Source organism: Leptosomus discolor, chromosome 3, assembly GCF_034619465.1.
Source record: "Leptosomus discolor isolate bLepDis1 chromosome 3, bLepDis1.hap2, whole genome shotgun sequence".
NCBI lineage: Eukaryota > Metazoa > Chordata > Aves > Leptosomiformes > Leptosomidae > Leptosomus > Leptosomus discolor.
In genome coordinates this window covers 57,443,108-57,459,387 of record NC_141393.1, presented here as the reverse complement: position 1 = coordinate 57,459,387, position 16,280 = coordinate 57,443,108, and the positions used below count along the sequence as shown (strand labels likewise).

At 50.8% G+C, this 16,280-nt stretch overlaps 1 protein-coding gene across 27 annotated transcripts in view; it reads left to right on the top strand.

Annotated features, from left to right (window-relative positions):
- The window catches only part of SSBP3 (single stranded DNA binding protein 3), a 55,031-nt gene that overhangs the window by 22,350 nt on the left and 16,401 nt on the right, over positions 1–16,280 (top strand). For 22 of the 27 annotated variants that reach the window (XM_086463251.1, XM_086463262.1, XM_086463274.1 and 19 more), the window contains one exon: positions 14,826–14,915. The exons of the other annotated variants lie outside the window; for them this stretch is intronic. In XM_086463251.1, the coding sequence (XP_086319377.1) occupies positions 14,826–14,915 (90 nt within the window). The remainder of the gene's footprint in view (positions 1–14,825; positions 14,916–16,280) is intronic. 27 annotated transcript variants of the gene reach the window in all.

The following is a 16,280-nucleotide window of genomic DNA, read 5'->3' as shown; positions in this document are numbered from 1 at the left end:
GCTAACAGAGGGCTGGTATTAATTAAAAAGTGGAGAAAAGTAAACTTTCAGCATATGTGTTGTGGAGCTGCTTGCAGGTTTCCACCCACACATGGTTCCTGCATCCTGCCCCAGCAGCCTGGGACTCCCTCTTGTCAGCTCCTTGTTCTGGAGACGGCAATTGTGTAGATGACTGCACCTGGGCAGCAAATGGACACGTCAGCGACACTGCCTTTCATGGCCAGATTCTCAAGGCTGCTTAATCAACTGAAACCTCTGTGAAGCGCTGCCTTGATACAAATATTGGTCTTCACATTTAACTCTGCTTTGCCCAGTTCATACCATGCAGGTTGGTGTTGTGGAGAACAAGGATGTTGCAGGACCATGGATGCCTTTGGGAGCAGGGTTTTGGGGGGACACCAAAAAGCCTCGGTGCTGAAGAGCTTGTTCTAGCGCATTAGTTTAGATTTTGTGTTAAGACTTGCTTATTATTTCTGGTACTTATGTCTCTAATGAGGTGAGACGTGCCATATGTTGTCCGTAGGGAGGGAGCACCACAGGTGGGGCAGGGGCTGGCCTGGTGGGTAGGTGTTATGTGGAAGAGCCTCATACTGCTCCTCCAACTTGGTGAGCCAAAATACCAGCTGATCTGGCCATGCCGTGGGCGTTGGTGCCCACATCACACCACGGAGCCGTCTATCCGCTGGCAGTACCTTATTCTTCATCCGCTCTTGTCTTCAGCTTCTGGCAATTTTTTCCTACCTTTCCTTCTTCCCTTCTCTTACCCTCAACAGATCTTTGCTCCAAAAGAGCATGATTCTGCGGCCAGGTCCAGCCCTGCAGCTCCTGTGCATTCTTGCAGGAGAAGCAGCTCTGGCCCCGGTCTGAGCAGCCCAGGCTGGCTGCTTGGAGCAGGAGTTTGAAACTAAACTGTATCATGGTAAAGAAATATTTATTGTCAAGTCCTGAACTTAATTTGAGCAGGGCTCTGCTGTTTAAACAATTGTTGGAGCCATAAACCAGAAGCCCTTAATTATGGCTAATTATTTTCTGCGGTGAATCTATATGCAAGCTCATCAGCATGAGGTCTCCTCTGAAATGCACCAGTTGCGTGTTCAGGCATCATCCAGCTTGAATGTCCCTAATAAAATAAGAGGCAGAAGTGTTGCCGCTGGCCTGGCTGCCTGACCAGGCAGGAGCCTGCCTGCCTGCAGTTTCTTTAAAATCAGGGGGCAAGGGCAGGGTGTAGGAGCCTGGAGGCTTCCTGGGCAGGCGGCTGGGGACCCGAGGGCAGGCGAGAGCAAGACAGGAGCTGTTTGGGACATGGACTTTAAACTCTCTGGCATTTCGGGTTTGTTTAAAAACCAGTTAGGTAAATATTTGTGAAGCAGTTGGGATCCGGCTGCGGGGTCGGGCAGCACTGCTGCAGGCAGGCAGACAGGCAGGCTGGTCTCTGGCTTCCCACAGACCCCATCCTTCCCACGGCAGAAGGCACATCCATCCTAAGCCCCATCAAGGAGATGGCTGAGGCAATGCAAGGCACTTGGCATCATCACATGGGCCTCATTTCCCTAGGGTTTGGGGTAAAAATGAGTGCCTAGAGGTCTGTCCCTTGAGACGTACAGATGTGATGCTTTGGTGGGACATACTTAGGACAAGTCTTCTGGTGAGGCTGCACTGTGCATCCCAGGGATGTCCCTTCTGTGCCACCTGGGGCACTTTTTGGGGTTGACAGTGTCCTCATCTGCCGAACCTGGAGCTCCCGCCCTGTGCACCCCTGCAGGAGGGCAGCTGCTGGGGGGTCCCGCTGAGGACCTATGGCATGCGCTGCGGCAGGTAGGACCTTGCAGCACGGTGGCTTGCTAACGCCACTGGCTCGGGAGGATGGAATGGCAAAGATAGCGACAGCAAGGGTGGCAGGGTGGGAGGATGGCACGGCAAGGATGGCATGGCAGGGGATGGCACGGCAAGCATGGCAGGGCAGGAGGATGGCATGGTGCGGGGGGAGCGGTCCAGGCTGCCTGTACACAGCAGCTGTCAGCGCTGCTGCCTTCGCCTGCCTGGCCCCAGCCTCTTCCTCATGGCACAGATGGTTTTAACACTTTCCTGGGCCTTTTTTTCTATAATTAACTCTTGTTTGCAAGTGGGAAGACACTTCTTCCCGTTTGGCAGAGCCATCAAACTCCTTGGCGGTGTGCTTTTTTAAAGCCATCGTGTATCTATCCCTCAACCACAGTCTGTTGTTTTTACCAGGCTCTTTTATGGCTCTGGGCTGCCCCCACCTTTTTTTCCCCTTGCTCTTGCCCGGGAGGTAAAATCCAAAGGACTGCAGGTGGAGGAGGCCCCAGCTCCAGTAGGGGAGTTACCAAATCTGGCCAAGGCGATACAAAAGCCGGTTCCCAGGGAGGGGGGAAGATGGGAGGGGGCCCTTCCCTGCACCAGGAGCCTTTGAGCACACACCACACCGCACCCCCCCCCCCCCCCCCATCTTTGTGTAGCTTAGCAGGGTGCTGCCTACACAAAGCCCTTTCGTCCCTCATGTCGCTTCCATGCCATAGCCGGGAAGAGTTTTCCCAGGAGGGGCTGTTGTCCACCGAAACACTGGTGGGTTCAGGGGCTGCTGCAGTGGGTGCTCCGTCCTGCCAGGACAGGGAAAGGGTGAAACCCCACAGGCCACCAGAGCTTCACCGGCACTGCACAGGGCTGCCGGCAGCTCGGGGGTCTGCAGGGTGCTCCAGGAGGGCTGGGCAGGGTGTTCTCTCCAGCTTGTACCAAGGCTTAGAAAAACCAACTGGAATGCCACAGGGCATCCTCTGCCTTTTGGGGAGCTTGAGGTCTGCTCGCATCTCCCCGTGGGATTTGGGGGTGTTTTGCTGCCAGGGAGGCGACAGGCAGTGGCCATCAGAGCCCAGAGGTTGTGGGATGCTTGGCTTTGGGGATCAAGGAAGTTTTGCCGCAGGGATGGGGCCACAACCTGGTGCCCATAGGCATGTCACTGTGGAGAAGAGGGTTCTGTGGGGGCCATGCTGCCAGAGCAGACCCACGGCAGTGTGCCTGGGCTTGCGTCAGGATGTTGTGAGAGCAGCTCTGCCTGCAGGGAGCAGAGGAGCTGCTCTTACCTATGCGTATCAAATGGTGGATGTAAAAAAAAAGAAAGAGAAAAAGCCCACCAGGAAGTTTCCGTCAGCAGTTCACGGCCATGACCACCGTTGCCTGTCCTCTCCCTCTGCTCATTGTCCTCATCCATCTCTCAGACTCTGCCCGCTCACTCTGTACCCAGGTTTTCCCCAGCACTACCAGTCAAAACAAGACCTTGCAGTGATGCTCAGTGCTCTCACATCGCTCCCTCCCCCTCTCTACTGTCTGAAAGCCTGGGGCTAATTTTTTTTTTTTTCGTTGCTCTCAAGACTTTGTTTTCCTGCCTTACATACTAGTTTACTGCTGGGGCAGGGGTTCGCATGCTGGTTTTATAGGGTCCCTCCAGAGCTGGCTTCAAAAAGCTCCCAGTTCATAAATGGGGGGGTTGTATTAACCACCTTATTTTGACAGGGAGAGGTGCTCTTAGAAGTGAAATAATTAATGTTTTGTGAACTTTAAGGCTAACGTAGCTTGGAGTTTCATCTAACCAAACCGCTCTGTGAGCAAGCAAAAAAAAGTGACTAATTTAAAAAAACACCACATTTTTATAAGAAATCCTCCCCTAGCCCAATGTGCACCTTGTCAGTTTTACAACCCTGGAGGGACTTTTCCGCAGGGAAGCCCCATGGCTCGGCTGTGCCTAGACCACTGCTGCCAGCGGCACTGAAGCAATGCAGAGGTCTGGCGTTAAGGTAAATAAAACGTGGGGCCACTTTGGAAAAGTGTTTCCTATCCCAGGTAGGGGTAGGTGAGAGAAAGCAGGGCTGGAAGCAAGGTGGTATGGTGAATTCCCTCCCGTCCCATGGATATACACCTCTTCTCCACCAAAACATGCTGAAATCGTTAAAATGCTCTGGAAATTAAACTCTTCCCATTCACCCTCCTCCTCCCAAAAAATCACAACCACCCAGGGAAGGTCTGCGTTCTCTCCAGGCTAGCTTAGCCCTTGGCTTTTTTTGGCTGTGGAGAAAGCCACCAGTTCTTGGGAATAGCACTGAATTACACGCTGGCTTACGTCAGATTTACTCCTCCTGTCCTTTGCTCTAGCTGCTCTATTAATTTTCAAATACCTCGGGCAATTACAGGACCTGGGAAACAGTATTTTTTGAGGGCAGCACCCACAAATAACTGCAATAAACCCTGCTTTTAAAAAAGGTCAGGGGGAACACATGGACACAGGGGCTGCACTCACCTGGGTTTAAAGGGTATTTTTGCTGTGAATTTTCATCAGAAACAGTGCATGCAGTGGTTGGGAGCAACTCCTGAGGGGCTGCTGGGGGGCTTACACCCTTTCTTCCCCACCCGTACACCACTTTTGAGGTCCAAAGCACTGCTCCCAGGGGTATATGGGGTGTGGAGGTGTGGCTACGGGTGCTTCCCAGGGACAGATTTGGGATGCAAGAGCTCCATATGGCTGGAAGGGATTAGCCCAGAGGATTAGGTGAGCCGAGAGGAGGGGAAAGTTGCTGCAATTCCCCCCTCCCCAAAAACCCTCATCTCTGACCCCCGGCAGATGTGCAAGGATGATTTTTGGGGACAGTTAGCACCTCTTTGGTTTTGGCTGTGTCCCTGGAGCCATGGCACGGTCTTTGTGGTGCAGCAGGAGAACAATGGCCATGGCCCAGGGTGGGATCCTGCGCCAGCGGGCGATGAGGAAAGCTGGGATTTTCTTCCTGCTGCCACCTCGCACCCACGTGTTGCGTCTTCCCTTGGGCTCAACGCATTTCAAACCTGAGCTGTCTGCTCAAGCTTTAAGCTTGCCCAGAGAGAGAGTATCAGTGGTGCTCGGTGCTGCACCGCGCCGCTCAGACAAACCTGCTCCCCAGGGACCAGGGACGGGTGAGCCTGGGATATGGCCTGGGAGGAGGTCACACACGTTGTGATCTTATCGGTGGCCATCTGGGGCTCGGGGAGGGTCGATGCCGCTGCTGTGGGATGCAGGATGCTCTGCAGCTCCGTACCTAGGCAGTAAAACACTGCAGGGATGCAGGATGCTGTGCAGCTCTGTAGCTCTGCCGCAAAACGCTGTGTGGATGCAGGGGTGCATGATGCTTTGCAGCTCCTTTCCTAGGCAGCACTCTGATGTAAAGCACTGCGTGGAGAGCAGAATATTTTTACCATTTTTAAAACATCTGCCTGGAAATTGTAGGAGTTGTGCTGAGGCACGATGGCTTTTCTCCATGCATGCTGGCGAGGGCACCGCTCAGTCGGAAAACCCATCTTGCTTGGGTTTGGGGTTTGCCAACAGCTCTTCTTGTGATGCCCTGGTGTTACTGTCCCAGCAAAGCCTCATCGAGGGCTGGGTTGGCTCTCAGAGCATGACCGCAGCTCATGAAGGAGTTCCAAGTCCATACTTGCTTCTTGGGATGCATCAAGGGTGCAGAAACCTGGTGAGCTTGTCATGGCAGTGCTCCGAGGAGAGTGGGTGCTATAGGATGGGGTGCTGTTTGAGTGATGGACAGGACAAAGGCCCATAGCCGTAATTGCTATGAGATACAGCAGACCTCAAAATTTGCAGTAAGTCCATCCTTCCTAGTTAATTTGGGGCTCTGATGGGCCACCCTGGGTCTGGCCACAGCAGTCCCGGCTGCTCCCATGCAAAGTCCACTGCCTTCCTACCCATCCGCCTCGTCGGGGTTTATAGGAGGTGCCGAACTTTGCCCTTATTTAAATCAGCTGCCACCTCCACCTCAATTTAAGGCATTTCCATTCCTCCACCAGCATATTTAATAGAAGATGCCTGTGCGAAGAAGGTGATGCAAAGCATCTTCAAACATGGACAAAGCCACTTTTGTTAAAAATGATGATTTTTCTTTTTGTTAACCTGCTGCTTTGTTAGAGGAGGGGATTTGATTTTATTTCTTTTTTTTTAAAAAAAAAAAAAAGCTTGTGAAAAAACTTTACTCTTCACAGATCAGCAGGCACGTCCATCAGAGGCCGCTGTGAGTGGGGACGGATGCTTGGCCGCCTGTGTAGGTACACAAAACCAGTTTGAACGCCTGCAAAAGGTTACGGTGCTGCCGTAACCTTTTGCAGGCGTTCAAACGGGCTTTGTGTTATTACACGAAGATGGTGGCTGTCAGCATCTTGTCGGGGATGGGCAGATGGCATTCACCTGCTCCAGACCAACTTCTTTCGCCCTTTGCCTTTGGTGTTGGGGAATAATACTGGGGCAGCTGCTAGCAGTAAAATAGGCTTAAGCAAATGCGATATTTTGGCATTCAAGTGCATGACAAGAATGGGAGTATTTGCATTAATTCCCTCCTCTCTTTCCCCGCAGCGGGAGAGGATGGAGAAAACCAGGATGTTTTCCCGCGAGGCAGAGCCGGGTCCTGGTCTTCTCCAGCTGGACCGGGGGTGGGAAGTGCCGGGTGCTGTGCTGGGGTGTCAGTGTTCCATCCCACAGCATCCCTCTGCCTCAACAGTGGAAATGGATGTTTTTCCAGGGGGGGCATCACAGTGTTCCCCACTGCACTGCAAAGGCAGGTGCCGGGGGTGTTCTCACCCCCTTCCCTGGATCCAGATGAGGGTTAGGTACTGGGCATCATGGGCTCACCATGCAAACTCTCAGTTTATTTTGTATTATTTTTGATTGCAAACAGCAACTGGTGAGATCAGCTAGCTGAAACATAAGGTCCAAAAATAAATAAAAAAATTAAAAAATATATTTCTGATCTGCACCCATCTTTAATGGGGAAATTGCTGCCAGGCGCTGGATGCCTTTGGGGTGTTTTGCGGTGCGCCAGCTAGCCAACAGGATCGGCAATATCCCCTCGTTAGTTGGTAGTAAATCCTTTGGACAAGTTAAAACTTATGTTTTTTCAAATGCACGTGGTGCAATGGCACAGCATTTTTCTAAAGCCACGGATTATATATTTTTTTCTCTTTTAAATTAGATTACCAATTTAAATCTAGCTTTTCTTATAACCCCTTCCAAAATTCGCTTGGCAATTTCTGTCTGGAAGAAGGCAGAAGGCAGAGGAGTGGTGATTTGCACAGGCGCTGGGAAGCAGAAGTCTGGCTGCCAATGCCAGCAGCCTCCCTTGCACCTCATCAGCAAATTATTACTATATTTTTTGGGAGGGAGGCAGTATTTTTCCTTAATCTGAGCTTTTCAAAGGCCGGTAAAGGAGAGGACTTGGTTTCATCTGTGATGCTTAAGGCGAGGATGGAAAGTGAGCCGATGCACATGCCGATGAGCATCCACCCATGCAGCCCCACATAATTATGCCCCGACAGCACCAGTGCGAAGTGAGGGGCATCACGGGGAGTAAACTCCCATCTGCTTTAACCATCACAACTTTGCAGAAAACACCAGCAAATTACATCTCCAGCAGCTTTGCTTGCCGTGGCTATTTCCCTTTATGGTTTTAAAAATAAGAACAATTTTTTAAAATCTTAAATTAATCTGTGAGCTTTGCATAAAGCTTGTGTAGGTACATCAGGAGCAAATCCAGGGGAAACCAGCAAGTGTCCCATGCAGGAGAAAATACAGGTCGTTGGTGCAAGGAGCTGCACCGTGGCGGTGGCCGGGTGGCCCTTGATAGAGCTGAGCATCCTGTGCTGCTAGATGAGTGGTAGATTAATAGTCCTAAGCAATTGCATTATCTAATGAAAATTTTATATAATTATTTTATATAACTTTTTTGGCAGGTGGACCCTGAAATGGATGGTATTGATTGCTGGAAAAGAGCCTGGCCTGTCTGTTGCTGGAATTATTAGAGGAGAATTGATAGTAATTAATACCTGCGTATTTACAGCATTTTCCAGGCTGCTAATTGCACGAGATCCATTTGAGCTGTTTGGCAGTGGGGAGGGTTCGCATGCCGGTTTTAAGGTGTAGGCTGGACCTGGGTCTTGTGCCAGGGAAGATGCTGGTAGTGGGAGAGCTGGGACCCTCAGCTTTGCCTTTGCTCCAGGCTGGAGCTGGGGTGACTCAGGGATGCCCATGACAAAGCATCCCTGAATTCCAGGGATGGGATACATCTGTGCACCCAACTACACAGCACGAAGCACTGGTGCACTCTCCTCTGCAAAGCCCTTCCTAAGTCAGGGGAAGCACTACCAGCAAGCCCAGCTTAACTTGATAAAAGTTTCCCTTTGTAAACCTTTCCATACACATGAGCGTGCAAAACCGAGCCTAATTGCATTTAATCTGTTTTATACCTCCTATGCTTATCCCCTCCCTCAAACACACACCCACCCCCCCTTTTAATTCGGTTGCTGTGAAATTTTTGCAGCCCTGCCAAGTTATTTCCTTGGGATATATTTAGAGAAAGCCAGCTCAGCAGAGCGCGCTGGGTGTTTGCGTAAGGATGTTTGTAAATGTTAGCAGGAACGCTGTCGGGCTGGCGGAGCAGATGTCCGTGAGATGCTACCAAGAGCCTTATTTACAAACTTGTAAATGACTGAAGGGGTTTCCTTCCCGAGGATAAGGGGGACGCCGACTTAAGAGATTAAAATCCTATTGTTTCGTGGCCCGAGCTGCTGTCTCAGATTATCCTTTACAAGGGGGGGAAAAAAAGCGCCCCGTATTAACTTGAAACACCATTCAACTGTTGTGCCTTTTTTTTTTTTTTAAGCTCAGGGAAAATACAGGGGTGGGGGTTGTTTCTTTCTCTTTAAAGGAGGGGAAAAAAGTGGCAGAGCGTGGCTGTTCCTGGCCAGGGTGTACACTGGTGCTTTGTGTGCTGGAGCTTCCCATGCCTGGCGGCCCACAGGTAATGTATTTAAAATAAGCACAAAAAGCTTGTGCTATCAGAGAAGTATAAGTAAGCTGAACTTGTATGCTCAGCTTGGTGTCCTACAGGAGTGTGGTGATGGTGTTTGGGTGGTGTGGTGATACTGCTACAAGCCCATTTAGTCTGGTTTTTTTAGTATCTTCCTCTTGCCAATATGCAAAGCTTCATCCTAGTCTCCTTTTACCTTCTCTTACTCTAAAATAAACCCAAACCGATTTGTTTTGTCTCCTGGAGCATCCAGAAGTGGCTTGCACCAGAGGAAGCAGGACAGTCTCCAGCGTACCCCACCTGGGCAGCACAGCGTGCCCCCAAAACACCCTGAGCCCACTTGAGAGTCTCTGCAAGCACTGTGTTTTTGGACTGGGTACCATAGTGGGTGCCCCTCACCGGCACGTGGGCTGGCGACCACGCTCGCATCAGCTGCAGCGGGCTGGTGTTTTATTTATTTTCATGCCCGTTGATGCAACGCAGATGCTGGCACCTACCTGTGGAGGGGACTGATGTGGGAGAGCATCTGAGGGCTCGGTCTGGAGGAAGCGGTCGGTGTGCTATTCTCCCCAGCATTAATCGGGTTACTGCGAGGTGTGGGAGGGTTCTATTATTAAATTTAAAACCTGGCTATATAAGATGAAGGCAGCTTTAACGAGATGAAAAGGCTTAACTGGAGTCCAATTAAATTCCGTATTACCTGTTTACGCAGCCTGCTTAAGTCCTGACCTGCACGCTGATTTCTTCCTTAGGCTCCAAAGCCTGTGCTTTAGGCAAAAAAAATAAAATCAAAGGAGACAGATAGATACCAGATCACCAACGTGTCCCAAGCATCCGCGCACACTCATACTGTAGGCAGCTGCCCTCGAGTGCCTTGTGTTACTCCCACTGTGGCTGCAAGGTGTGAGATGCAGCCAAAATCCTCTGGTCCGCTCTTCTGGAGAGGAGAACGGGGGCAAAACCATCTTGAGCCAAAAATGCAGACGTCCAGCCATCCTTAGTTTGGTTTCAGGTTTGTGCCATGAAGATATTTTTTGCTTTCCCCGAATCGCGGATGGGTTGTTGGAGGCTGGGGCTGGCAGAGCAGCTTGGTGCTGGTGGTGCTTCCCACGAAGGGAGCATCCTCTCTGCTGCCTGCCAGTACCTTGCACCACTGTTCGGAGGTTATTTTTATTAAAGTGTTTGGTGAAAGCCAGCCGCGGGATGCTGGGTCGGGCTGCGCAGCTGCCTGTGCAACCCGAAGCTGCTCACCCAGAGCAGTAGGACATCGGCTCGCATTTGACAGCAGAGTGAATACTGCTGATGGGAACCTGGTTTTCACAGTTAATAGAAACCATCACTTGTGTGGTGAAGTTGGCAGGTTTGGGCGGGTGGCAAGCCGAGGCTTGGCTGATGGCCTGCCACCCTGCAGGGTATCGTCTCGCCGTGACGCTGGGAGCCTTGCAAGATGGGATGCATCAGGGTGCAGCACCTTAGCCCACTGTCAAGATGCTCTTGGAGGCGGCTCAGGTTTGTCCAGCAATGAGGATAAGGAGTAAGAATCCCTCTGCAGCATCCCGAGGGTTGCTGTGCGGTCAGCGCATGCAAAAAACTCCCCAGTTTCCCAAACCTTCACTTGTTGGGTGCTGTCTTTTGTTACCAGCAGTACCCTGGGGCTGGGAGCAGCGGCGTGCTGTTGGCAATACAAGCCCACCAGCTCTGCATTGGCTGCTCTGGTTTTTAAATTCAGCCCCTGAAACCCTCTCGGCCTCAGTGGTGCCTCACAGCTCCTCTCAGTTCAAGTCTGCCGCAGGGCGGGGGGCAGGAAACGGCTCGCCGCACCCTGCTCTCAGCAAACCTTCATGCCTAGCAAAGACCTAAACTCTGCGTTAAAGAAAGTAAATAACTAAAAACACCAGCCTGCAGCTCCTCCCAGGGCTGTGGGACGAGCGGAGGTGAGTTGTGTTCCCAGCTCAGCCAGCCTGGGCAAGCAAAATTCGTGTGACACCAAAATGCTGGCAAGGGCAGCTCAGGCTGCTCTGGGGGCCAGGGAGCTGCTCGGTGCAGCTGCGGCAGTGCCCCTTCCCTGCTGCTCTTTAACGCAATTAATACAGCGGAATAACCTGGTTTCTTCCTAAGGGTTAGGTTAAGAAAACAATATGGTTTTAATAGCCCTTTTACATCCTACATAGATTTTGGCTGAAAAACCTAACTGGTTTGGCGGCACAGCCAAGCAGCACATCTTTTCTTTTTCTTTTTTTTCCCCCTGTTTTTTTTCCCCATAATCTGATGCTACTGATCCTGCACAAGCAGGCTCCTACTGATAATTCAAGTGCCCAGCTCCTGGCTGTGCTGGTTTGTCCGATTTCCATTGCCTCCTGACCTCCATCCTTCTTTATTTGCAAAGCTATACTCGTAGGCAGCGGTAATAAATCGATTAATGACTCTGATGAATCGTTTAATGGCTGACAAAATAACACTACAGTCAACAGCTTGGATCTCTACAGCAGTACCAGAAGACGCTGGTTGACTCAGGGTAGGGAGACGAAACAGAGACTGTTAGCTCAATTAGTGCAATTAGTGTGCGATTTAAAGGCTTAGACGGCATCTGCTGGCGTACTGAGCTGGTGTGTTAACTGAGAGCTTCGGTTTGGAAGCGAAACACGGCAATCCAGATTGTCATCACTCCACTGGCTTCCACCAAAAAAGGGGAAAAAATCCAATGTATGTGGGGAAAAAAACAAAACAAATATATATATATATGTGTGTGTGTGTGTGTATGTGTATGTATATAGCAATATATGCGTGCCCCAGGAACTGCATTTTATTTCCAGCATGGAGCAAATTTACCATCTAATAAAAGGCAAACGAGCCGGCATGCTGGCTGTGCCAGAGCTGTCCTTGCTCATCTCCGGCACAGCAGCCTGCAATTCCAGAAGACAGGACCTGCTTTCGGTTTAGCGCCAGCTTGGACATGGTGGCACAGCGGGCTTCATGCTGCCTGTCTCCTGCTGGCTTCCGTGGCATCTCCACCTCGCCTGTACCTGTGCTGGGGGGGGGGGGGGGGGGGGGGGGGGAAGGCATTGAGGGTTTTTAAATATTCACCTGATGAAAGGGGCTTGGCAGGCAAACTCCAGCCAAAATCTCTGAGTCCCTAAAAAGAGTTTCTGAGCCAAAATGGTGAAAATAAGCCAGGTGGGGGGAGCTGAGAAAGCAAAAATGTTCTGGTTTTCTGGAAATGGGTGCTGGAAAAGCCTTGGAGTTTGGGTGCTGCCTCTTGGAGTATGGCGGCTCATCCTCAGGGTTTGGCTGCTCGTCCTTATGGTTTAGGAAATTTATTCCCACTGTCTTTTTCCCTCCTTTTTCTTTCTGGCACATCCCAAGGGTTTTGCAGAGCTGCTCCAGCCACGGCTGCGCTCCCATTGCTTCTGCAGGGCTAAAGGTGCCTCCGTGTTTACCTTAGCGGTGGTGATGGGGAGGGGAATAAAAAAGAAATAAAATGTCACTTCGCAGCCTTGTAAATCATTCATCAAGGGCTGACCAATTTGGCTCCCATCCTACAATATGCTCAGGGCACTTGCGGGTTTTTAATTACCAAGTTCTGCCAAGCGCCACATGTGCGAGGAACTTTAAATCTCCGTTTATGTTGTGAAGGCACAGGTGAGGTTTCGGGGTGTTTAACGTGGAAAAATACTCTGTGGTTTTGTGGAAAAACGGGCATTTGCTTCAAGATTTTCTTTGGCTGCTTTGCCCTCCTCCCTCTGCTGCCTGTTGCAGAGGGAAGGAGGAGGGCAGCGTACTTTCCCCCTGGATCCCCAAATACATATCCATCCTCACTCTCCACCGCTTTGGGATCCATTTCGCTTTGGGAGATTCCCCCAGCAAAGGATTATGGTGTGCTAGAAATCTCTTGAAACCATAAAATATCACCTTGGCAGCTTTATTGCAGCGCTCGCCGCCTTGGGAGAGAAGCATTTTGCGTGATAGAGGGTTTAATAAAGGAAATTCCAAATGGGCTCGCTGCAGTTTGGGGCTCGGTCTTATATATTTTTGCATTAAGAACCGTCATCTGCTTTGCAGAGAAACTGCAATATGTTCATGGCCTTGGATTAAGATTTGGTTTTACTTTTATAGCTGACCCACTTGGGGGGATGGAGGGAGGGGGAGAACTGGGTTCACTCCCTCTCCCGTCTATTTTTGCTGCCGTCTGAAGTATAAAAAGAGCCTGGAACGGGCAGGCTTATTTTTCCTGCCAGAAGTTTTTTTTTTTATTAACTGTAAAAACATTCAGATCTGGCCTTTGCTGGTGATGTTGGGAAGGCTGCTCGGGATGCCTTGTTCAGGGGCACGGGGGGAGCGTGGTGTGGGCTGTGCCTGGGGGCGCAGGACCCCATCGCCACAGGGGGACCGTGGTTATTTCACAAAAGGGGTCTCTTTTTGGGCAATGAGCCTGCACTGTCGTCTCTGGTGCTTGCAGCTCTGAGATGTTGGGGTGGGAAAAGCAGCCACTCAGCCAGTGTGGTCCTGGTCTTCATCCTGCATCCTGCATGCTGGCTCCTGCAGGAGAATGTGATGGATGGGGCTCAAGGGATGGCCCCCGGCAAGGCACAAGGCAGCAGTTAGCCTGATGCTCTCCTGCCTCTGGAAGGCTTCCTGGTGTAGCAAGATTCCCAACCAGACATTGGGGTCCCACCTTGGCAAGCCTTAGTCCATAATAGTAATCATCCTTAATTTTCCAGGCTGCCCAAGTCCTGACACCCCAGCTTCCCCACCTCTGCTCACATCTTGTGGTTGTCACTGCACCAGATGCTGTTGTGGGCCGGGGCTGGCTCAGCTGCTGTCAGGACAGGGTTTGGTGGGGTGGGGTGCTCCAAGCTTTGGGGTAAAACCAAGCCTGAGCAGACTCACACATACCCCATCTGCCTGTGGGGCTTCCTTGGTGGAAAATTTTTCCACCAATTTTTTTTTGTGGTGCATGATTTTCCTTGGCGCTGCCACATGGTTTTAGATGGGTAAGTCCATTGTAAAAATTCACAGAGGGAGTAGTTCGGTGATCCAAACCCAGTTAATATCACTGAGGCTGCCTTGTAAATGTCCTGAGAATGGGGGTTCATTTGGTGATGGGTAAATGAGAGTACACTTCAACAGCATAGGTACCCTGCTCCTGACCCGTTAGGGACGTGTGTCAGCAGGTTCTTCGGGGAAAGATCTTTTTCTTAGCATTTTCTTTCTGGGTAGGAGCCTCCCATCACACTGGTGCTTTTCCCAAGGTGATTTGGTGCATGCCACCCTTCCCTCAGCGCTGCCAGAGCAGCTCCTTCCACCAGAAAAACCCTTTTGTCCATCCGTGTACATCACAGAGAGGAAGTAAATACCAATAGAGATACTGAGCAGGAGCGAGCGGGGTGTCCAGGTACCCCGTGTCTGCTCCTGTCCTTCGCTTTTCAGGGCTGGAGCTACTCGAGTGGCTTGTCCTGGGGAGGTGCAAGGGGGAACGTGACCCCACAGATCAGGTGTGATGAATTTGGAAATTCACAATAAAACCTTGGTGTGCTGATGAGGTCAGGGAGGCATCTTTTCTGGAGGACAAAACTGAACAGGCAAGCGTGCAGGAGGAGGTGGCGTAAGAGAAGCATTTAAAAAGCCTTAAAACAGCTTCTGCCTGAAGTGACATGTTGGATGCGTCTCCTCAGTGGATTAATGAGACTAAATGCCTGGGTAAATGAATAAATAGGCCCCAGAAATATCCCTGGGTTTTGTGCAGCCGTCTTCTCCATGGGTGAATTGCAGAGGCCAGTACCCCTCTGTCTCCAAGTGTCCTTTGCTTGTTCCCCCATGAGGGGGGAAGATGCTTAGCCATGGGGAGTGATGCTCAGGGCTCTGGAGGCAACAGGCTAATTGACTCAGTGTGGTGTGGCCAGAGAGACAGCTTTTTTAATGTGGTTTTTCCTTAACTCCGACTCAAACCCACCATGTTTGTCCTGGTTTTGCTCCCCGCAGAGTGCAGCTGCCGCCCCGAGTCCTGTGCTTGGAAACATTCCCCCGAACGATGGAATGCCTGGGGGCCCCATCCCGCCCGGTTTCTTCCAGGTAGGCTGCCGCTCTTTCCAATGCTTGCCTTCACATCGCGCACGTGTTTGCTTACGCTCTGGGTGTCAGCGCTGTTGTGCCTGTGTTTTTTTTTTCCAAGGGGATGCTAGGGAAGCAGCATGCCTGCATAGCTGACCTGTCTAGGAATAACTCATGTTCTGCTGTCCTTCCACGTTTGGTTTCTATTTTTTGTGGCCTTAAAGCAAATTTCTTTCTTGCTTGAAGAGGGTACTGTGTATTTACAACCAATGTTTTTTTCGAAAGCTGCTTGGTTTGTGTTTGGGTTGGGATTGTATTTGTTCTCCGGTCCTAACAGACGTGCATAATTGAAAACATTCTGGATTTTGATTCCTGAAACTTTTTCCCCCTCCTCTGGTTAACCGCTTGATTTTTTCCAAATGCAATCACTGAAAGCATTAACAAATGCTGGCTGCGGCTGCAGGCAGGAGCGGGCTCCAGCCAAGTCCCCAAGTGCCGTGGAGGCACCTTGTAAGCAAATACCTAGCAAAATCCGCAAAGTCCCCTTGCTCCTTCCTTCTCCTGCGCCAAGCTCTGACCGAGGAGGGGGTAACGTATGTTTGGAGTGACGCTGATGGAAAGGATCTCGACAAGCACACAGAAAAGGAGTTCTCAAAACTTAAACTGTGGGGGTTTTTTGGGGGTTCTCTCTGGAATCTCTTTGCATGGCATGAGCCGCACTGGTTTGCAGCGGCATGAGCTCTCGGTGCATTAAAATCTTCCTTCTTGAGGAAGAAACACTTGTTCGTGTAGCAAATGGGATAAGAGTTGAAAGGAATATTTGTTTTGGCAAGCTGGTTTTTTTTTATCTGTGCTTGTGATTTGTATATGGGAGTTCTTGGGCAGTAGACAGGCAGACTTGATAAGGCACTTGTGATTTATTGTGGCGATATCTGAGCCCGATATTGCGGTTTGCGTGTGTATGGGAAGGGGGAAGAAGGGTCCTGTCTTTTTTTTTTTTAGAGAGATCCCATTTCCTGAACATGCTTCTGACAAAGTAAGAATATCCGATATTGATTGGGGACCCTAAAACAGGCGAATCTTGTAGCAGCGCTCGGCAGCACGGGGTGAAGCCAACAGCAGAGATGCTATCTCGCAGGTCATAGCTGCTGCCAGCAATTTGAGTGCCAAGCTGCTGCTTCCAACAAATGTGTCTCCAGAAGTCCTGATCTCACCCCGCGGCGAAGCTGAGTGTCCTTTGGGGCTCCTGCTTCACGCAGAGCTGCGAGGGCTGCAAAACTGGCAGAAAGTTAGGACAACGCTTCAAGAGTATGGGCTGGCTTTTCCCGGGAGGGGAGGGTGAGGAAGAGAAGTTGCATCTTCCTAGACATGCTGTGCATGCTCCTG